General features: G+C 40.8%; 3 protein-coding genes across 3 annotated transcripts in view; 1 reads left to right on the top strand and 2 right to left on the bottom strand.

Moving 5' to 3' along the window:
- Window positions 1-23,281, bottom strand: part of LOC145481296 (uncharacterized) — a 147,681-nt gene that overhangs the window by 43,403 nt on the left and 80,997 nt on the right. The gene's annotated exons all lie outside the window — the stretch shown is intronic.
- On the bottom strand, window positions 39-8,065 carry LOC145481281 (uncharacterized). Its single transcript, XM_081459734.1, has 5 exons — window positions 7,331-8,065; window positions 6,590-6,682; window positions 5,947-6,153; window positions 1,405-3,147; window positions 39-891 (listed from the first exon to the last, which is right to left on the bottom strand). Exons 1-5 carry the CDS (start codon window positions 7,422-7,424, stop codon window positions 752-754), a joined length of 2,277 nt encoding a protein of 758 aa, XP_081315860.1. The 5' UTR covers window positions 7,425-8,065; the 3' UTR covers window positions 39-751.
- LOC145481284 (von Willebrand factor A domain-containing protein 7-like) lies at window positions 8,067-22,950 on the top strand. The gene is made up of 9 exons (XM_081459736.1): window positions 8,067-9,323; window positions 12,519-12,676; window positions 16,279-16,383; window positions 17,309-17,926; window positions 18,383-18,607; window positions 18,962-19,542; window positions 20,314-20,491; window positions 20,930-21,543; window positions 22,253-22,950. The coding sequence occupies exons 1-9, from the start codon at window positions 8,467-8,469 to the stop codon at window positions 22,718-22,720; spliced, it is 3,804 nt and encodes a 1,267-aa protein (XP_081315862.1). The 5' UTR covers window positions 8,067-8,466; the 3' UTR covers window positions 22,721-22,950.

Here is a 23,281-nt window from a genome sequence, read left to right on the forward strand (position 1 = left end):
TAAAGGCTATAGAGTGATAGTCGAAAGCTTATGTTTTAATCTTTTAAACCGGAGAGCGTTTTTTACTACTTTTTGAAAATGTCAACAACATTGTATATATGATATAATTAGAAATTTTATTACTCTCTTTATTGTTATAAACGATTTATCTTGAGATCATTATTATCTATACGTTTAGAGTCATAGTAATATGACGCGAAAAGCTAATAGCTATAGTAGAAGATAATTCCTTCTTTAGAAGGGGAACATTTTTTACATGTTAAATGGAATACGACAAATGCAAAATATTCGCATACATTCGATAAGTTTGTTTTTCTTAGAAAAGAAAAATAGTTTAACATGCATATGTTGGCAACTCGATATAGCAGATAGCAAGTACCTGAAAAAAGTACATCCAAGGGAAAATTACAATGAATCAGTTCTAGATAGTGGAAAGCTAGAGATAAGCGAGTGAAATCAAGATAGCAAGATTCTAAATATAAGAAATGTAACACCAGAGTGCTACCTCACAAAAACAAAATCACATTCCTAACATTAATAGTAATTTAGCGTGAGGATGAGAACATTCCTAGAATTGTAGGCACGTAATGTGTACAGAGGTTGCCCTTGTAGGCCTTTGTCTTGCAGCTCTGTGGACTTAAAATATTTTGCAATCCGTGATTGACATTTGACGATGGGCTTTAAAGGGTTTAGATTTTCTGGAGACACCTGAGTGAAATATTTACAATGATCCTCAGATTGTGTCTTCTACTCATTTACCTCTGAGATCACAAGTACCAAGGTTCAGGTCAGTTAATGTGTTATTAGATGCTAGCATCTCGGCAAGACTGTCATTGTTACTCGGATCGTAATGGTTACCTTTCACACACAGCTGTCTGACATATCTGTTGCCTATAAAAAAGCAAGAGGAGGTTTACGTGAAAGACTACAGTTTCACGCCAGTTAGGTAGCTCTAATAAGATCCATTAATTTTAGTGTTTGAAACTCATTAACTGTTTAAGTTACTGTGCACGCAAAAATTCAAAAACAAGACAAAAACAAAAGTAAATTGATCTCTGTACAACATTCAACATGTTTTACAGAGATCCAGAGGTTGCATGCATGACATAGACCTTTAAAAGAGGAGGTAAATTGATCAACTGAAGAAAAATAAAGATAAACAAAAAAAGCCCTTGTATGACATGATGTATTTGGTGCAAATAACAGTTACCTACAACCATACTATTACTACATGTTTGTATCTTGTCCTAAAAATATCTGTGTGTAGAGTACAGGCTTAGAACTACATAATGTTTGGTCACTGTAAAATTTCATGGCTTATCAATCAGCATTTTCTTTTAAATGGCCTTCAGTTGATCGTTTCCTGTAGCTGAAACTCTACTCCAGACAAACTGCATTTCTCACCTGACAATGCCTGAAAAATGCTTGCTAGCCCAGCAGAGTTGATGTCACAGTTTGCCAAACTCAAGGAATACAGGGTGCTGTTTCTTTGGAGCCCATCTGCAATTAACCTAGCGCCTCGCTCTCCAACCACACATCTTAACTTCAGCACTTGGATAGCAGCAAATGTATTAGAACTGCGAACAGTAATTGGCAAAGGCTTCTTGTCCTGGGAAGAATCTTCACTTGATTCACCACACATCTTTTTATTACCAATGATATGCAACTCCAGTGTAGCATTTCCCTCGGTTCTTACTTGAGGTTCTTGGACGTTATCACACGCACTTGTTTGATCACAACTCACACAACCACCTATACACAAATATTTCTGCTCACTGCAACCTGGTTGCATGCATGAACATGCAGTAATATCCTTATTTTCTGTACTGGAATCACTCTTTGAAGACACAGACTCCAAAATCCTTGCAGCAGACTGGGTACTACTTAATTTACACACACAAACATCTCTTATTGCTCTCCCCAAATAGACTGCGGCAGCTGGTGAAACTTGGTGGGAAGAAAATTTAAGTTTTGTTAAAGATCTAGCATTGTTGCCTCTATTCTTGCATTTGCGGCGGAATGCAGCTACTAGTTTCTCAAAGAGGAGTCTTGCAAATTCATCATTTACAGGATTATTGGTGATTTGAAGGAACTGTAGCCTTCCTTTAGTGCACAGAAAGGAGAGGGTATTTATGAACTCCCTGCCAGGTGATGACAAAAAGCCAAGTGCATTGTCTTCAAGGACGAGGGTCTCTAGTGCCAACCATCCTTGTAAGGTGTGTTCAAAGAACACAAGAAGATCAGGGTGGAGCCAAAATGCTGTCAACTCAAAATGAACCAAGAAGCACATACTAGGATTTGAAAGACTGGGTAATGGACATTCCAACTTGGAAATTCCAGGTGAAATTCTGCATTTTTCTGAAGATTCATCTGCGAATTGTTGCCTGTTTTCCATCAGGGCTTCAGTTGGATTTCCACAGTTAGCACAGTGGCCAAAAACGTCATTATAGAGATCTATATGAACACTTTGCATAATACTCCCATCACATTGTCTCGCTTCTGTCTTACATTTACAAGTGCTTCGTAACGTACCCATACTTTCTTGTACGTCAGACAGAGCACCCCCACTGTCTGTGAATTCATAAATGTCAACATCATCACTCCCATAAAGAGAATCACAGCTGACATTTTCATTCAACTTGCAGTTATCAGATATCATGTTAGATTCAACTACTGGATCCTGTTTTGAGTAACTCTTTTCCTCTTGTTCATAATTCAACTGATTTAAGGTTTGTTTAACAAACTCATTTGATTTACTGATTCCTCTTTTAGTCAAAACTTCACCTGCACATGTAGTTGTCAGAGTGCTGGCAATCATGTGCTTTTCTGCTACGTCAGTTACATTCTTCTGATAGCTTCCTTTTGACAAGGAGTCAATGATTTTGTCCCACATTTGGATGCTTGAAACTTTGCAGAAACAAAATCCAACGGATTTCAATCGTTTTGATGCTAACACTTGAAGAAGATAACAGAGTGGATCAACACCATTGTCTCTGAGAATGAATACCTCAAGAAACTCTATGTACTCTGCAAGCTGTTGCCAAATGTCCCAATTCTCAGCCATCAAAATACATGCTGAGTTATAAAGACGTAAGTAGCTGGCATATTTTCCACAAGTGGACACAAGGTTTTGGAGGTTCTCACTTGCTGCAAGAAAAGGATAGAAACACAATTCAAGCAAGTTTAATCTGTGATAAAATTTCATAAGTTCAGTAAACAAGGGATACATGTAGACTTGTCTTGTTATTTGCAGTTGAAATTTGAGTTCATTTACATTTTTTCAACCAGCAGTGTTTCAGCCAGAACATTTTACTTGGGGGGCCAAAATGGCCCCTGAAGACCTATTAAATTAGGGATCAATTATTTAGGAAAAAGGCCAATAAATTGAAAGCTACAGAAGGAAAAGATGCATCAGGGTACCAAGGAAAATAAAGAAGTTTATTAGGATCTATGGTAAAATTTAATAGTAAGTGCTTTTTGAAGTGTTTCTACTCAGTAAAGTTTTTTCTGAATCAGAATGTGGCATTTGTTGTTTTGTTCATGCCTGGCTGTTCAGACATGAAGGATCCAGTGTTTCAGCCAGGAAATTTTACTTGAGGGCCAAAGTGGCCCCTGAAGACCTTTTTTAGGGACCAATTTTTTAGGAAAGGGGCCAATAAATTGAAAGCTACAGAAGGAAAAAATGCATCAGGGTACCAAGGAAAATAAAGCAGTTTGTTAGGGTCTATGATAAAATTTAATAAGTGCTTTTTGAAGTGTTTCTACTTAATAAAGTTTCTTTTGAATCAGATACTAGTATGAGGGATCTGTGTATTGCAAGAGAACAATCCTTAGGCATACACGACGTAGTCAATGATCAAGGGTTTGCACTGCATTATATGGCAATTTCATACACGGTCAGCCATTTGTATTGGAAGTTTTCCGAGAATCAACACTGCAGTAAAGCAAAAGGACGGATTGACTTCTTTTCTGATGTTGAATGTTTTAGAAGCAAAGATCTTTCGATGTGATTTTCTAGAAGGACAAAATGTGTGACAAAATAGCTGTTATTGATTGTCAACACAGAGAAATGTAGTTGCCATTACTGCCATTATGGCAACTACACCAGAATTTCTGGTTGCCAGGGATGGATTATTAGTTGCACTGGCGACCGTATTGGTTGCAATTTCGAGCCCTGGGATGGCTTTTAAAATACTATGCCTGTGTTAAGCCCGAAGTCTTGTAAAAGGAAAGGGCCAAATTGGCCCTTTTCTCGTTTTTCTAGGGGTCATCGCTGATTGCAGCGCGGGATTCCCGCAATGACGTGCTCTGGCGGAAACACTGAGGATCCGCGTATTACAAGAGAACAATCCAGGGGCATACCTGATGTAGTCAATGATCGAGGGTTTGCAATGCATTATAGGGCCACTTCAAACTTGGAAGTTTTCCAATGTGAGAGAATCAATACAGCAAAGCAAAAAAAATGGATTGAATTCTCTTCTTATGATGAATGTTTTAGAAGCAAAGATTTTTCAATATGATTTTCTAGGAGGACATAATGTGTGCAAAATAACCGTCATTGATCGTCAACACAGAGAAATGTAGTCACCATTATAGCGACTAAACCAGAATTTTTGCAAGAAATGCTAGTTGCATTGGCAACCATATTGGTTGCAAATTCGAGCCCTGGGAATTGACTTTTAAAATACTATGCCTGTGTTAAGCCTATAACCTTGAGAAAGGAAAGGGCCAAATGGGCCTTTTTTTGATTTTCTGGGGGCCATCTCTGATTGCAACATGGGATTCCTGCAATGGCGTGGTCTGGCGGAAACACTGAACCAGTTATGTTTTATTTTTCATTTGTTCCAAACGTAAAAGAAATATACAAAATAATATAATAATGTCTGCTTCGCAAAGACAAGTAACATTCAATGAGTAAAAGCAAACAAAAACTGATTAATTAAAAATTGCTTACTTCAACATTTTGAAATATTTTCAAGCCAACTTGTAAGTGAAGATTGAAGAAATTTAATCCAGCCAACGAACAAAGAATAATTTGCAAATTTTAAAAGGACCTGGTATTTTGCATATATATATATGTAGAGTTGCCAGTTGGAGTTGGGAGTTGGAAGCTAGTCTAGTTGCAAAACGAAATGAAGAAGTATGACATCTCCTACAAAGTCTTATCAATATAGCTTCTCAAACTCACTAATAATTCATCAAGTTTAACCAAAGGAAATCATGACCGTGACAGTGTTTGGATATCTGATCTTAATTTGTATAGATTGTGATGATTTTACGGCTCCGTTTCCTCCTTTGTTTTAGTTTTGATTGAGAAGATTATCAAACACTCAAGACAGTGTTTGACCACATTTCCAAACACCTCAAAACTTCGTCAAATATACTCTGCTGCTACTCATATTTTCAACTCTCTCCTCGGTGGTTGGAAATGTGGTCAAACACGGTCTTTCGTATTTGATATAGTACTTCTAAATTTTCGGTTGTCTCCTTGGGTTGCACACTCCTGACAAGACAGTTGAAAGTGGGAACCACTAATGCTGTGCAGTGATGTACATGTACAGTAAACCTCTTTTCATCTTGCTTACCCCTCCATCCAAGAGAACCTTTTTTTAGCAGGACACACTTGAACTGTTAAAGCAACAATCATGAATGGAGTCTGTGTGATTGAAGCAAGTTGTTGGTGTCCTGATGTTATGGTCTTCGAGGATAATGATGATGATGATGATGATTACAGGCTGATGATTTGCAACTCCAACTGGCAACTTAATGCAACTTGTAAGTTGCAACTTGCAAAGCAAATCTGCAACTTGCAACTTGCAAAGCAAATCTGCAACTTGCAACTCCAACTATATGTAGCAACTCTTCCAAATCCACTTTGAAAAATTAATAATCAAGTAACTAAACAATCTGAGGCAATAAACAAATAATTCTTTTAAAACACTGTACCTTCAGATGATGAGCAGCTTGTTTCTTTACTGAGGGCAATTTGATGACTGTTGAGTGCATCTTGTAGATGTCTCTGGAGGTAACAAACTCGCCAACCCTGTCTTCCCTTTGCAATTCCCTTTGTCTTAAAATATACTGCAGGCCATTTATTCTTTCTAGGCCAGGAATCAAAGTAAAATCCCTTCCAAAGAGGGTCTGTATTAATTCCTGCCAATTGTAATCAAACAAAACCAAATAAAAACTCAAGAAGAAACTTTAATTAAGCATTATCATAGGTTGGAATCTTCTTGAAGCCTTTAAAACTTTGTCTCCAGGGGTTTTCAGTACAACAGTTACCGTCAACTGCTTAATCTGTGTGCTTGCTAGAGAGCATGTAATATTGCTTATTCTATATAGAGCTTTGTGGTGTAATTATAATGAGCATGAAATTTGAAAAGTGAATTCTCAGATAACTTAGCTGGAGGTAGACATGTAAGTCAAGCATTCCAAAAACGGTAACCCCACAATGAGTGTTGATTGTCCGTCAGCCAAACAGGTTACTGACAGGCTACCTCTTGTACAGCTGGCTGACAGACAACTAACCATTGTAGAATTACGAGTCAATGGTTACAAATGCTACCAGAGATAAGAATGTCCTACAAACCCATGGTTTGGAAAACACCAGAGATTTCAAGCCTTTCAACATCAAAAGGATGAAACTTCTTCAAAACTGGAATAAGCAAGTGTCTAGGGATTCCTAAAAGTTAAAGAAAAGCATAATAAGTAACACAAGTCAAAACGCATTAGGAAGACAATAATATTTACTAACAATAGAGCGTAAATGCACCGCCAAAGTGTTGTACATGTACTGTGCACACATGTATGTGTAACACAAGAAAAAAACACCATTCTAAACTGATGCCAGCTAATTCACTACAAGTATTTAAGTCCATATGACACATAATGTACATGTATTACCTCTGATCAGTTGATTGTTACTTTAGTGGCCATGCATGGAACGAAAAGGGTATCATTTGATAAATGTTTTTATTATTTTACATTTAAAGTTTGTATATTAATATTATATTAACCTTACATGTAAGAAAAATACACTTTATTTTGTAAACTGTGGTGTTGTTAGGATTTCCAGCCCTGAGAAAAGCGTAAAATCACCATTGATAATTCCATTGTCACAGTGATGATATCGATGACATAATGTTTGATATCATATTTGACCCTTAAATTGTACTTAATTCACCAATCTTCGGTTATTTTCAGAAATCTTCGGTAACCTTCGAAAAAATCGTTGGCAAAATTTCCAAATGTTCGGAAATGTTCGTGTGGCCTTCGGACCCGTATAGTATCTTAATTCATAACAAAGCACATGTTTCCTACACAAACATACCAAAAAGCTGTTCTGGGTTCCAGTGGCTCCCATTTGTACCCACGAAAAGTATGCATAAATCCTCAAGTCTTAGAGGCTGACATTCGTCCGCCATATTGGATTTCTTAGAGGACTGGGAACTGAATAGGAGGTTGTGGGATAAACAGATTCTCGTCCCAGGTCGTTGTCGACACACACGAGGGGACAAGTCCCAGCTTGGCTCCCAGCTTGTTTTGTCAAAAATTCATGTCCTGAGGGACCTAAAGTTAGTCCCTGCGTGTCACACAAGAATTCAAACTGGCCGGTTGGAATTGAAGGTAGAAGTCCTTGGACTTACCCCTAAAACCCATTCTTGTGAGCTGTTCGTGGGACAAGTCCCTGTAACCAAATTGAAATCCAATAACAGATCCGTATGATTAACTCGACAAACTCCAATAATTCCCTACGAGCTCGGGAGGCCGATAGAGTTTAACGAAACGAAAAAAAAAACAATCGGCAACTCTGTTATCCGGAAATCGAAAACAGCGCTGAATAATTTAGCCGAAAAAGCTAAAGTTTTATTGTGCTGATTTCAGTTTCCGGAATGCTACTTTTAATTCCATTCATTTTACTTCGGGAAAGCCACAGAGGGGAAAGAATGATACCTTTTGCCCCTATTTGCTATGTTCCCGGCTGTGCAATTAGTCCCCATGTGTGAACACTGCAAGGGAAAAGTCCCTCCAACAGTTCCCTCAGGTGTGAACCCTTCAAGGGACTTGTCCCCTTGTGCGTGCCGATTTAAGTGCCGTGTGTCCCTCATCCTTTGATTACAGCACCTACAGACCCATACGACTTTTAACAATTGAAATTTAAAAGAGAAGCAAATTTCGACCGAAAGTGGCATCCACATCAGGGGCATTGAAATGTTTACTCACTCAAAATTACTCCCGTAAGTTTCCGGATGCAGGTTATTTTCTTGATCGAACGCTTTAAAAATGAGTCATAGTCAAATCCAGACGTAGACGACACGAGGCATTGTTGACGCTTCAGTGCGCTTATTATGTCTTGAAAGCCTGATTGGTTATTGATGGTTTAAAGGAATCCTGCTGCACGCTTGACGCACATAGCCAGCTATACTCAGCCACTGAACCAGGTAGCACACTTGCAGTTTAGGAGACATGAAGTCTTCAGTTCCACTAATATTCTTTCTTTTGGTGGCTTACCTCTCCCTTACTGCCAAAGCCTTTCTTCCCAGAATTAATTTGGCATCGGGGAAATTGGAAACGAAAGATCATACATTGATCACAAGACACGGATTGCTGAAGACATCAATACTCTTCTTCCGCGACAATCCGCAATATCTAAGGAATGAGACACTGACAAGCTTTCTTTTTGGTGTCTTACGTGACTTGTCAGAGAAGCCAAACGCAGCCAAATCTACCATTGACACCATCTCAGCTAAGATCAAATTCATTAACGCCATCAACGAGATTCAGAGCGCCAATGTGGAAATGGACTCTTTTCCGTTGAACAGTACCGCTGCTGTCCATTTTGACGGCGAGCAGTTCTTGCGGGGATCTAAGCGGCTCCAAGATCTGCGCCAGCAGCTGATCACATCGCTTTCAAATGGCCAAAAACTACAACATGCAAGGAACTTGGCTGGGAAAGCCTTACACACACTGCAGGATTTTTACAGCCGTTCTAACTGGATAGAACTCGGCAATACATTGCCGTTTAATGCTCTGGGCCAACCCGGAAGTGTTATTTCGCAGGAAATTATCATTGCAGGCAGAACAGAACCAACTTGTAGAGACTGTCTTTCAGAGGAAGAATCCAATCTGTCCACTGATACATGCACAAATAACTTGATCACGGGGAAACTCACCAGCGGATATCGCTCAGGACAAGACATCAAGAAGCCGGTAGACATTGGAAAATGTAGTCATGGCGGCCAAACGGACGACAGTCGCCTAAAGCCAGCTACCGGTGGAATTAACAAAGATTCCTCCTCCAAGCGTGAGTCACCGCATGCCAGGTAAAGGATCATGAGAAAGAAAAACATGATTATTTATTTGGCGTCTTTACTTGTTTCTACACCACATAAAGTGCAATGAAGGAAAGCCCTACGCCTGACAAATTAAAAAGACCCATAAAAGAACCCCTCGCTTGCTTCAGGAGCAATTCCTTTAATTTCCTAAAGAAAAATTAAACATTGTATCATGTTTAGACAGTTACTTACTCGTTGCAAAAAATACTTAAGTGATACCTAAAGGAAATAAGGAAATAAGTATTCCATCACATGACATTTTTTTGTAGGCCATTAACGATAATTATTGTTGTGTAAGCGCCCCGGGGGTATAAGCGCTCTTATTACAAATAGCATTTGTGTTTCATGCCAGGAAAAAGCAAGAAAAAAATATGAAAATTTCTTGGTGGAAATCTTTCCTAGTGTTAAATTTCTACACCACATAAAACGCAGTGAAGGATAGATTTACGCCTGATAAATCTTGTATGGACAGTCTCGCATGTTGTTGATGAAAACATCCCCGGGCGAATGGGCACAATTCGTTTCATGAAGAAATTGTTGAGCAGAAAAAAGTTAAACAATTTAGCATGTTTAGACAGTTCTTCTGTGTTTTATTACCGTATTTGTTGTAAACAGACACTCGAGTGAAACTGAAAGTGCAACGTTAACGTTTTTAATTTACAGGAAGTAGGAAGCATTTCGTGCTACAATAGACATGACTCACCTTTGTAATGGGCCATTGTTGTATAAGAGCTTTATTTTCAAATGACATATTCGTTTGCTGAAAAGGGGTCATATCGAAACCTTTCACACTATTTTTGGAGCCTCTTGTCATTCTGCTTTTGTTTCGATAATCCAAACCTTAATTACACAACACGACTTATGCAGATCTGACAAAAACGCGAACATAAAGATTTTTCTCAGCCACTAAAACCCTTTCGAACTAATTACTCAATATAAATTGCTTAAATATTTTTAACATTAGGGGTCAGTGCAGATAAGGAGTTAAGGGAGAGCAGTCATTAGCAGGTCTTCTACTAAAGTGCTCTGTTATATTTTCATGCTTCATTACACATGTCTCAGGCTGTCCAAAACCCGTCATTTTAATATGTAAACTAGTTCCATTCAATCTTGCCCACGTAATGTTTTGACAATTTGTCATATTTTACCGTTGAAAGCATTTCTTTGTATCGTGCCCAAAGTTGCAAAGGAGAGAGTCTGGATAGGCTTACCCCCAAAGGAGCACGAAGTCGGTGCAATTGGTTTATTTCGTTGAGATTCTATATGGTTGCTAAAACCTTGCTAACCAATCGTGGCCCCCGTGAGTACGACTTCCAACCCACACCATAGCTGGAAATGATTTGTATAGTAAACCATTTTCGCTGTCAACGCTTGTTTTTATTATATGACGAAGTTAGTTCAGAGGGCTAATAACAAAAATCAACCAACCAGATTGTTCCATTGCTGGTCCAATATTCTCGAGGCGTTGGACCGGGCACCGTCCCGAATGATCCCGGACGATCACTCTTGAAGATTTTCTGTAGTTTTTGACTTACGTTTCTGAAAGAACTTGCTTCCACATAAAATATTCCTTTTCTTTGGCATCCAACTCTCTTTCTCTTCTGGTTTGTTTAACTTTAGACGTGAATACACGCCTCCACGGTTTTCCAGTCAGATCGTAGCATTTTTTCTTAACAGACCTCGGGCCGATATTAGGGAGTTTACGAAACCACGACGGCAACGGCAACGGGAACGTCACTGAACAAAAGAATTAATGGGCAGTACAATGGCTGTGCACGTACGGTATAATTCTTGGTACATTTCTTTGCCGTCCTCAGCAAAACAACAACGTGAAATGACCAAATTTTGCGTTGTCTGGAGAACGTGAACTACGAGGGCTAATTTTTTAAATTTCTGTTTCAAATTTATCGCTGTGTTCCGGATTTAGTTCTGCGATAGTTTTGACAGTGATAAACAAAGTAAATGACTTAAGAGTATCGCGAGATTCGTAGGTAAAGTATAAATTCATTTTTTAATCGACGTTGTCCTCGGCGTCGGCGTCGCGGTTTCGTAAACTCCCTATTCTCTTGGTACAGTCCTCGTGCTTGGCTAATAAGATTTATTTAGTGTCTTAACGAAAAACTAATTCATGTGAGGCAAGATTTTGCAAAGGCAGAGGGTTGTACAAGTAATATAAGGCAGAGAGGGAAATGGTAGAATCCAGAAACTGCAAGGGACCGCACATGATAAACGCTGCCAACGTAGGATCTACAAGAGATCTAATCAGCCAAAAACTGAAATGTATGAAGACAAACAATAGACTGCAGGGCTGATACTACGTGAAAAACGTTTCGAGACACCAACATGACAAGAACCGATTAAGTAGGATCGCAACAGTGGACAGCTGTTTCGCCCTTCTTGGGGCTCGTAGAACACGTTTGCCGAAGGTAAAATGGTAGAAGCTAAAATGGTAGAACACGTTTGCCGAAGGGGGAGGTGGGATGGGAGGGTAAAAAATTCTGCTTCTCAGAACAGCGTAATAAACTTGGCAAGAAATACTAAAAAGCGGATATATAATTTGCTTAACTAAGTAGATAAGATGACATTAATTCAGAAGCATTGAGGCGCTACAAACTTAAACATATAGGTTGCACGTGGGTTATATTCGCAGTTAATTAGACAAGAAGAATAGCGGTTCACCAAGGGTTAAGCAGTTCCACACTTCGCCGGAGAAAATTAAAAAACGCAGCTTTATTTCTACAGTTAGGCCTATCGTCCACTCTAATCCGTCACGAATCCAGAGCTTTTCGAAAATGCTCTTCAAACCGGGGGAATTTGAAAACGCCGGATTTTCGTCTTCGTGTGGAAGGAAATCATTTTGGAAACGGAGCTTTTCGAAAACGATAGCGTCACGATAATCCTGTGATTTCCCTGACAGAGTTTTCCTCAAAAACAGATCCAAAATCTCCCTGCAAGCAGAGCCTTTTCTTACGGTACATATGTTTTGTAAATAAACGATAAAGCAAAAGGAGATAAAGGAGGCTCTGCTCGCAGGGTGATCCATTTAAATTCCTCCGGCGTAGTGTGGATGGAAAAATTTGATGCGTTTTCGGAGTACGTGAAACCTCCGTTACGTTTTTAAATTACACCGGCGTAGTGTGGGTGCGGGGCCTAATATATTAATCGTCCTTTCCCTTTTTATAGCCTCCATAGAATTGCCGCTGACATGGCCATCGAAGCTAGCAGTACCTTTCTAAGTGAAGTTCGTTCTGCAGTTGGCGACGACACCTTCGCCAAATTTCTGAACCTGAAGTCTGAGAACAGCATGGCTTTGGTGATAGATGTATCTGGAAGCATGAGTGGTGAGTCTTGTGTTATTAATATTTTCATGCTATACTTTTCGGATGTCTAGTTTCCCTACAGCTAAGAAAAATAGTTTACCTAATATTTGCAAGCAGAATGACGCTCCCGTTGCTTAGAAAACCTCATTAAAGTTTGAATACAAGTGATCTCTAAATGTGTTGAACATAACGGGCAACGAAGTAACGATCTAAGCCCTCCTTGTGAGCCCGGCATGAGTTGACTGTGCATTGCAAGGAGGAAATGAGTGCCAAAATGCGAGTAATGACTGGACGTGGTTTGTCTCAATAGTTTTCGAAATAATACCTACACAAAACTAGTACCTTTAAAAAAATAAAACAGATAAAAACAACAACAGTTAGCTCCTGCATGATGACCGTAAAAATATCGGTTGTTATCATTCGATGCATTTTTTTTCTCCCTTTTCACTGGCCAGAGTCCACTACTTGACCTGCAGTTAACTGCCTACAAACATAGGCGTACGGGCACCTTCGGACTTGGGCGGGGGGAGGGGGACGGTGGGGCTATTGACCGAAAATAATTACACAATGCCCGAAAGTGTGAGTGTTGTTCATACGCACTCAAATCGCAGTGACAACAAAAACGTTCACAATTCTCATGTGTGATGAAACTGTTATAATTCCAAAAATAGTTATTTTGAAACCACGCATGCCCTATTTACCTTGATGGACAACCAGAAAAACAAAAAAAAAAAGAAACAGGTGATTCTACTCGTACGAAAAGTTCAAGAAAAATGCTCTTTATGCCATTCAAAACGGCTCTTTTCAGAGCCACCACAAAACAAAAGTCTTAGTCTTCGTTTGATTTGATTCTTTCGTCATTGTTTTGTTGACGGAAATAATTAATAATATCCATATTGTGGATTTCCACGATACACATTTAAACGACATGTGGCTTTTCCAGAACAGAATACCTGGATCCTGGATATCATTTGACCTTAACTCCGTTTTGACGAGGCAAACCTCAGAGAAAGTCGCCTACAAGGTTGGCCTAGACTACCTTTTAAAATGTCCTCTCCCGAATACTTTTTCCCGAAAACTTTCAAAAATTTCTCAGGCTGGGCGTCCCCGGCCCGTACGCCTATGGCTACATATAATGGTCTGCTCTTGCCTAATACTGATTAAAGGTATTTTGCTGCAACTAAAGCCTGGTTTCCATATGATCGTCCGGATCGTCCCGATCGTCCCGATCGTCCGAGTCGTCTCAAAAAATGTTCAGACGATCGGGACGATCATACGGAAACGCTACCCCGACGATCGCAAACAACGCGGACGACTGAGACGATCTCGATCGCTTGGATAGAATTGAGTTCGTGTAAATTTTGAAGCGATCATATGGAAACGCTCTCAGACGACTGAGACGATCGTGGCGATCGAAGGCTATCCCAGAAATCATCACTCGTATCCCATAACTCCTAGCTCACGTGCTCCATTTCAAAATGGCGGCAGAAAACATGGAGTTCAACTCGCCACTCTTTATGGAAGAAGTGCAAAAATTTCCCGCAATTTATAAAAAATTTTGTAAGGACTATAAGAAAAAGTTTATAAGAATGAATAATTGGAAAACAATAGGAGAGAAATTCGGCTTGGACGCGGCTGAAGCAGAAAAAAAATATATATATGAGAATGTCCGAACCGCGTATGGGCGATACTTGAGAGAAAAAACGTCTGTTCCATCTGGTTCTGGACGTGATGCTGTCCCGTCTCCAGCAGAGTTCAGTAATTTGGATTGGTTGGTGAACCACATCAACCAACGACCATCCACTGTTACAAACATGCAGAGTCGCGATGAAAGCGAAGGTGATGCGTACGGTGGCTTTAAAGGGACATACACTTTTCTCTCTCTTTTTTTTCACTTGCGACAGCTGCTATTCTCTTGCGACTTAGCTGCGACTTTCTTGCGACGTGCTACTTTCTTGCGACTTAGCTGCGACTTTTCTGCTACTTTCTTGCGACTTTCTTGCGACTTTCTTGCGACTTGCTACTTTCTTGCGACTTAGCTGCGACTTTCCTGCTACTTTCTTGCGACTTACCAGTTACTTTCTTGCGACTTAGCTGCGACTTGCTGCTTTCTTGCGACTTAGCTGCGACTTCCTTGCTACTTTCTTGCGACTTAGCTGCGACTTGCTACTTTCTTGCGACTTAGCTGCCTGGCTACCTCGCTAGGCAGCTTGCGTCGGCAGGCCAGGTTGTTTTATTTGAAAACAACGTGGACTCCTATCAATAACCGGTAGTCTGTTTTGCCTTGGCTTTACAGTATAGCTACGAAGTTTTTCGCCGTTTTCACTTTCATTTCGGTGTGCTCTACATCGCTGGCAATGCTTCCATCTTACTCTCCTGCAATAAGGAACAATGCAGTAATGCGCGACGAGATAATCGAGAACTATTTTAATCTCGGGCTTACTGCACCAGAAATCGCATTATTTCTCGTAAGTGTACATGGTATCGAGATCTCGTTAAGACAATTGAAAAGAATACTCAGACGGTTGGGATGTACAAGACGTCGACGTCGAAGTAATTTGAATGAGGTGGTGTTTCTCGGCAATGCAGCCTGGCCTGCCGTCTCACGTGGCCGAACTAGGTAGCCAAGCAGCTAAGTCGCAAGAAAGCAGCAAGTCGCAGCTAAGTCGCAGCTAAGTCGCAAGAAAGTAACAGCTAAGTCGCAAGAAAGTAGCAGGAAAGTCGCAGCTAAGTCGCAAGAAAGCAGCAAGTCGCAGCTAAGTCGCAGCTAAGTCGCAAGAAAGTAACAGGTAAGTCGCAAGAAAGTAGCAGGAAAGTCGCAGCTAAGTTGCAAGAAAGTAGCAAGTCGCAAGAAAGTCGCAAGAAAGTAGCGGAAAAGTCGCAGCTAAGTCGCAAGAAAGTAGCAAGTCGCAAGAAAGTCGCAGCTAAGTCGCAAGAAAGTAGCAGCTACGTCGCAAGTGAAGAAAAAAAGAGATAAAAGTGTATGTCCCTTTAAAGCCACCGTACTTTGAAGCCACCGTAGATGCAGTCTTTGAAGGGATCGAGACGATCATATGGAAACCGGCAATCATCTCAGTCGTCCCGATCGTCTGAACATTTTTTGAGACGACTGGGACAATCGGGACAATCCGGACGATCATATGGAAACCAGGCTCTAGTTTCCGCATCGGCATAATTGTAAATACACTCTTGTGTGAAAAATGGCAGATCACTTCGCAGCGTTGTCAGAGAGTGATTTAAATATGAAAACAAACTTGGTGACCGAATCAGCGATAAAACAAATATTTAAGTCGGTTATCGCAAAACATCGTGATTTGTCGGTATCTCGCAGATGACGATATTTTTCCTCAGCCTTTGGCTTCGGCAAATAATTGATCCTCTCATCCACGCTGGAGCAAACCTGATCTTGAGACCATCAAACAACCCATTGGCCCCACACTATCACAATGGCGGGTCCAGAATTTGAGCTAAGGGGGGGCGGTGTTGTTTTACTTGCCCTGCCGGCTTTTCTTCCTTCAGTCATTTTTTTTTTAACCCAAAATAAGGGGGGGGGGGGGCGTGCCCCCCAGGTCCCTTCCCTAGATCCGCCACTGCTATCATAGTGAAGTAGATTTTCCTTTCAGATGAAATCAGTGACGTAAAGAAAATGTCCATCGACTTTGTTCGCAAAACTTTGGAAAAGAAAGGAGCGTCCTTCACCTATATTCTTGTGCCGTTTAGCGATCCAGGTAGGTACCAGGTAGTAATATGTTAAGTGCTACCTTTTGGCAATAACAATGCCGAAAAACTCATTTTAAACGAGGGTGTAATTCGAACGAGGGTCGGCTCACCAATGGCTTGGATAGCCCGGTTTGATTTCTCTTGCTTTTTTAGAAATTAGCCGTATCAACTACACGAACCGTGACACTTCCAAACAGAAAGTGTGCTGTTGTCAAGAAGGACATAATTAAACCACAGGAGGGGTGCCCGCGGGCTTGGCTGACTGAATCAGAAAAAAAAGTCGTCCTTTTCTCGGATTAGGGGTATATTTGTCTGGCTGGCAAAAGGTTTGTTAGGAATGATTTCAGATGAGTTGAGAACGACACTATTATTGTGTTGTTTGGTTTGAGATTTTGGCACATTGTGACCTAACCCCCAACGAAGGGTTAAAATTTTGGGTCCCCACCTCCCCACTGAAGGGCTGAATTTGTCTCTGATGCCAACTACAGGTGTAAAATTAAACCTAAGCTATCTCTTGTTGAGATTTTAGAAATAAAGAGAATGATTTGTTGCTGGCTGGTTGGATACGTTTCCCCTGAGAGTGTGGAACGGCTAAGACGATCTTTCAGTAGAATATTGTTCGCTGATGGATCTTGCTCGTTGGGTGGTAGACTACGAGTAGTCCCTCTTTCGTTTTGTCCGTCGCGTGTGACGCGAAAGAAATTGCGAGAGAAAAATGGCCGCGCGAAATCTTAGGGCCAGGATTTCACGCGGCCTTTGTTTTTTCTCGCAGTTTTCTTTCACGTCATGCACGACGGACAAAGCGAAAGAGGGACTACGCGTGGTATAGTTGAGTGGCGCTGAAGAACTCTTCATTTGTCAGAAATCCATGATAGCGCCTTTACACGTATTTAACAAAGCTGTCTTCTTGTTTTTCTTTTTGGTTTCTTATAGACGTAGGACCTGTGACTGTGACTAGCGATGCGGAAGTAGTGATTGAAGCAGTCAACAATTTAACCGCAAGTGGTGGAGGAGATTGCCCAGAGCTAGGCATGACGGGTCTTTACCAGGCTCTACTCCACTGCTTACCCGAGAGCAACATCCTTTACTTCTCCGATGCTGACGTAAAAGACGAGTCACGAAAAAATGAAGTCGAATCCCTAGCTAAGGAAAAGAAAGCAACGATCAAATTCATTCTAACCAGTGAATGTAGTCGTCGACGCAGACGCTATTTGTCGCAAAGCCGCACCCAGCGTTCATCAGTGGCTCACCGGGCTAGGAGAAGTGTCCAAGGTCAAGCGTTGTACCAGGACCTCGCTACCCAAACAGGAGGACAAGTACTGAAAACTAGTAAGGCTGCAGTAGCTGATATTGTAAAGGTTATCGATCCTGTAGGTTTCTCAAACTCATCAGCGGATTTGAAAAAAGTTGGATTGCTGAGCGTTGACGAATCTCGAGCGCAGTACTTCAGTGGTGACATTTACTTTGTGGATATTGACAGTACGCTGGAAAGTTTGGTCCTCATACTCACGGCGGCAAGCTCACCTACATTACAAATCACGAGCGTTCAAGGTAAGCGAGAGAGGAAAGTTAAAATAGACAGCGCCATTGTTTGTTTGCATGATTTCAAGTTTAAAAAAAATACCGCCCTCTTTGTAAAAGCCAAATAAATAATTCTTGACAACTGATAGTAACCCATCAGTAAGTTAACATAATAATCAAAAAAAGAGGATTGAAAACTTGGAAACGGGGCTTTGCTACTAACCTTTGTGATAGTAGGGACAGCTGCTTAATAGACTGTTAAAATTTCTTCTTCTGTTATGTTACGAAGCCAAGAAACCGTAATACTTACGACTCCCGAAAGCTGGGAAGTGAATAGCAAACACTACTCCGAGTTAGAGTAGCCAATCAGAATATGCGAAAAGCACCTATCCACTGGTTTGGTATATGTTAATTCATATTACCATCACCCGGCACCCAGCTTCAACCTAATCCAAAAAGTCCTCAGTTACATCGATCGTTTCACAGGAAACTCAAACATCCGAGAAAAGGAAATAACAAGTTCCAATAAACTTTATATAAAAGAAATTACTAACTTGGTCAGCGGTTCACTGAAACTGACAGTTTCCTGTACTGGTCCGTACACTCTGCAAGTAACTGGGTCCAGTCCTATCGAATTTACATACCAACTTTTGGACGTGGAGGACATGGAACGAGGGACCACAAGGCGAGTTGTTGGAAATCCCTTGAGAGGTAAAGTAATATGCTGACTAGATTATGACTCTATTTCCCGTTCAATAAACTACGAGTTGGTGACTGAGCTAAAATCCCCTAGTGTTGGCATTGTCTACACTCTTAGAAGACAATTAGTGCAATTACAATGAATCAATGGATGAAGAGAATAGCAGTGAAGGAGAGAATGAACGAGTGAACGAGTGATCGAATGAACGAATGAACGAATGAACGAATGAACGAGTGAACTAATGAACACTGGAATTTGACAGAAATAGAACTAGTACCGTTACGACAAGAGGAAAAAATGCAGTAAAACTGATGATGTGCTAGATAACTTCCTAACAATTTCATTATTTTTTTTACTCATTGCAGGACAAATGTTGTTGCTCACACTGGACTTCGTTGGCCAAGACATTGACGCAGTCAGCAATTTGACTCTTGTCGGTGTTGACGGAACAGATCTTGAAACCTTTAACATAACTCAAGGAGAAGGGTTTTACCAAGATTCTTATTACGTCACATTTATTCCTTCACCGGACAGATTCCGACTCAAAGTTACAGGATTTGACACGAGTGGAGCTCGCTTTCAGCGCGTTAAACCAACTTTATTCACACTTGGCGATGTAAAGCTTTCCCAAAACGTTGATAACCGCAACAATTCAAACGCCATCTTCCCAGGAGAAACTTTAGAGTTGGAAATCAAAGTTGAAAACTCTGGGGATACGCAGACATTATATTTCAATGCATCAGATGATCTGAACTACGTTAGCAGCATAAATCCGGACCGAGGCAACTTAGGAAAGAATGACACGCTTACTCTTCGGGTGACCCTGCTTGCTCCCAGTCACGCAACTTATGGCGTGACAAGCACCGTTACGGTATTCGCATCTCAGAGTTCGGACTTCACCCAAGTTGTTAATTTCATGGTTTTGTTTGTTACTGTGGCGTCAAAGGTGAGTAATTGAACTGAAACGGAATAAAAAGTTAGAAAATGAGGGAAAAAAAACCCTTTGACTAAAAATCTTTGATAGCAGAATTGCTAACAGTTGTACATCATATTTTCCCGTATTACTTAAATACAAATGCAGCGCAGCAAAAACTTAAAGCCATAGATAAGACACAAGTTTTAGGGGGGGAAGAAGTGAAGCAGGATAAGGCTGGGGAATCCTGAAGGATAAGACATTTTTGGGCTACAAAATTTCCCCCTCCTCCCCCCCCCCCCCCCCGAAAAAAAAAATTATGGTGGAGCCTTCATGTAAAAAGGTCGAGGATGCTTGTCGAAAAATTTGAATTAAACATCTGAAAGAGACCAATCTGGGCTAGGCTCGAGCTTTTACGGCAAAAAGCGTTTTTTTGATTATTTGTTGGAGTGCAAACTTAAGATAAAAAATAGTGTGTTTCGTCCTGATCACCCTAAGTGAGTTCTGAACCTGTGATTTCCCTCCCCCTCCCGTAAGCAGGACGAACATCCCCGACCTAGACCTGTAAGCGAAACGACGAGCATTCCCGATCTTTTTATATGAAAGTCCCCCCGTGGGTTCGAAATCCCCTCGATGACGTACCGCTGATAAAGGATGATGATGTAGATGGATAGATAGAGTCGCTCCAAATAAGGTAAAGATGTAGCGTGCCATGGCAGCAAAAGTGATATACGAGTAGTGGAAATCCTGTGATGCGCAAAACGTGTGCGCGCTAAAGACAGAAACCATGTTTAAAATCGACAGGACCCAGATTTCTCTCCTCCATCGTGTACTGTGACAAACCAGACAGGATCATGCGCAGACGTGTACGGTAGACCAGGGTGCGTGTCAAGCACGTGGTCTGCACATGTCACGTTCACTGACACCGGAGAAGGACTTTTGTCAATTACTTCACGAGAAAATCGTAATGGAACTCTCACAGGTAAATAGAAGCATTTTCTAGCGGGGAGGGGAAGGGGAACAAGGGGAGTCAGAATTTATCCCCTCCTGTAACTTTTACTTCCGGCTCTCGCCCCTTCTTTAGTGACGTACGATTATTCTTGCTTCGTCAGTTCCAAAATATTCTGTAATGTTTCAATTTTTCCCTCAAGTTTCTCAGTTCCTGCCACCTTAGGAACTGCCTTCCGTCCGCCCTTTTTTTAGCCTTCCGTAGACTTCCCTTCGTTCTTGACTTTCTGATACCCACAACTAGTTTTGCAGCGTTTGGGTCGACTTTCGTTACTTCGTCGCTATCTGACGTACAATTTAAACTTTATATCTGTAATAAGATAAATCGTGAGAGAACTTTTAAGCGATGACCTGAACTGTTCTCTATTGCTTGCCTCTGTTAATATTCTATCTGTTCTTGTGTTTCTTTCAGTTGGAGCTTTCAACAAAGGAGCGGTCAATACGTCAGTCCAAGCATCATTTAAATCCAACTGTTGCCATCCTAAAGTTATTTTCGTCGGTCTTGACCGTGTAGGAAACATGGGAACTTGTTCTGTGAGCCTTGTACCCGATATCGTGTCCTTTGGTACCAAACCGAATACCACAGCCGTGTCCCTACGTAGTAGAGAAACCACCAAGGTTCCTTTTACACTTACTAACCTCGGCTCCAAAGGGTCGTTCTTGTTCCGCGTGACGATGAAAACGTCTTCACTCATCAGTTACGTTATTCCCTTTAGCCTCGCTCTGGATGCCAACGCCAGTGCCGCTGGTCACGTGGTTATTACGTCACGCGATGACAATAGACAGTTTGAGAAGTTGGCCGTGACAGCCGTAGCGCAGTCAGATACTGTAAATGTCAAGGAGGTTACTCTATTTGATATTGAGGTGTCTGTTTTGTCCGATACACAACCTACTACACCAGCTCTGAAACAAATACGTCTCGAAGCTGTTGCACCTAACAATCATCAGTCCATAAAACCAGGAGCACGTTTAGAGTTGAACTTTACAGTGATGAACTTGGCAGCCATTGAAAACTTCACTTTTAACGTGAGTTTCTTGTTTAGAATGTTGGTTCTTCTGGGCACTCTTTAGTTGCTTGGCCTCAATATAAAATTATTCATCTCTACAAATGGCCTGGCATGAAAAAGCCCTGATCAAGCCGCCATTTTTACTAAAAATCAAGTGAGTCCCCAAAACGTAGATAAACATTAATTAATCTTACCCAGATCTTCTAATAATAATGATAAATACTTTTATTTATACTGCAAAAAATAGAGCAGCTGAATTTAAATATAAAGAGAGCTTGTATAAACCTATAGCAGTTGATAAAACTGATTTCAAATTAGTGTTAGCAATAAAAAAAAAAGTAAACACTAAAAGGGAAGATTTGGTCACAACAACAACAACTATTAACTTCTCACTTCTCGGGTGAGAACATCTTGTAAAATCTGTTTTGATCACGAACCTGATTGGTTCCTGTAAATTGCTCAATCCCAGTCCCGTGATGTATCGTTTTGCGCGCAGATTTATTTTAACTGGAGTCGAGTTCCCGGGTACAAAGTTTGTTCAAATCAAGAGCGTATTTCAAAGGAATGCCTTTGCCAAGGCTTTAATAATTCTGGCGCCCGTTGCTCATGGAAGGCTTATCACAACGAATGCATGTTAAAATGTTTCCGTTTTCGCGTCAATTTCTCATGAAATGTTGAGTAACGTTTGAAAGCAGCCATTTAACTTTCCATTTTGTAACTTTCCTCAGGTACTCTCTGATCAATCTTCAATTACTGGCACAGTTCAACCATCTTCAGTCTCTCTCGAAACAAAAGAAACCACGCCTTGCCTACTAATCCTAACTTCTCAAGGAGACGCCTCTCCCGGCACTGTCACGCAAGTCAATGTCACGGCAACGCCTGCGTCACACAACGCGGACATCAAGCAGTTGACCGTCTTCTCTTTGACAGTAACTGCTGATCGTAAACCTCCGGTTAAAAACGATGATTTGGAAAACGAAGACTTAGACAAGGAAAACAAGACAGAGAAGTGGCAACTTAGTTTGATCATCGGAGCGGTCACTTTTTCAATCTTTCTTGTTACTGTTTTAGTGATTTGCGGAGTGAATCGTGATTCCAAGAAGCGGGCAATTAGACGAATGAAAAGCAGTCACGGAGCTATAAACCAGCCTCAGCGCGATAACTTCGACGGTGTGATCTTTAATGACTACGCTTGAGACCATTAAGATTTGTTTTTAACGTAAAAAGGCACTCTTCCATATTTTAACAAAGTTCTATTGCACTGAGGACTCGTTTTATCGCAAGGATGTATCGTGATCCAGGCAAGCCCGGTATCTAAGCCTTCATTGCCATTTAGAGAAGTGCACTGCGATGACGCCACTGGCTAAGATAGAGCTGAAGCCTAGTGGAAAGGCCTAGAAACATAGGTGTGAAATAAAAGAAACAAATGGTTCATAATTGAAAAACGTTACTCTGGTTTAAAAATGTAAAAATGTTAGTAAAAATTCTTTTTGTAAAAGTCCCAACGTTTCGGCTAAAACTTCAGCCTTCATCAGGGGAAAGTGACAAGAAATTTGTTGAAAAGGCACGTTCTTATACTATGCAAATCGGCAAATCGGAGCTAATTATGTTCTGTCCCTTATATAGGGCTAAATTTAAAAAACTCGTGCGGCAAATGCATGTCATCATCACGGTTCAGCGGATTCCTACAAGTGTTAATTTCCCATGCTTCTAAAATACGTCTGTTGCGCCAATTTGTGCTTGTACGTAAGATATTT

This window comes from Orbicella franksi, chromosome 3 (genome assembly GCF_964199315.1).
Source record: "Orbicella franksi chromosome 3, jaOrbFran1.1, whole genome shotgun sequence".
Classification (NCBI taxonomy): Eukaryota; Metazoa; Cnidaria; class Anthozoa; order Scleractinia; family Merulinidae; genus Orbicella; species Orbicella franksi.

What these genes read in the sequence shown, in the direction of transcription:
- LOC145481284 (XM_081459736.1), top strand. Translation starts at nt 8,467, where the DNA reads ATGAAGTCTTCAGTTCCACTAATATTCTTTCTTTTGGTGGCTTACCTC. An exon ending in CGTGAGTCACCGCATGCCAG is followed by an intron (nt 9,324 to 12,518) that starts GTAAAGGATCAT and finishes CCCTTTTTATAG; the next exon opens with CCTCCATAGAATTGCCGCTG. An exon ending in TGTTGGAAATCCCTTGAGAG is followed by an intron (nt 18,608 to 18,961) that starts GTAAAGTAATAT and finishes TACTCATTGCAG; the next exon opens with GACAAATGTTGTTGCTCACA.
- LOC145481281 (XM_081459734.1), bottom strand. Translation starts at nt 7,424, where the DNA reads ATGGCGGACGAATGTCAGCCTCTAAGACTTGAGGATTTATGCATACTT. An exon ending in GAACCCAGAACAGCTTTTTG is followed by an intron (nt 6,683 to 7,330) that starts GTATGTTTGTGT and finishes TTTAACTTTTAG; the next exon opens with GAATCCCTAGACACTTGCTT. An exon ending in CATTTTTCAGGCATTGTCAG is followed by an intron (nt 892 to 1,404) that starts GTGAGAAATGCA and finishes GCTTTTTTATAG; the next exon opens with GCAACAGATATGTCAGACAG.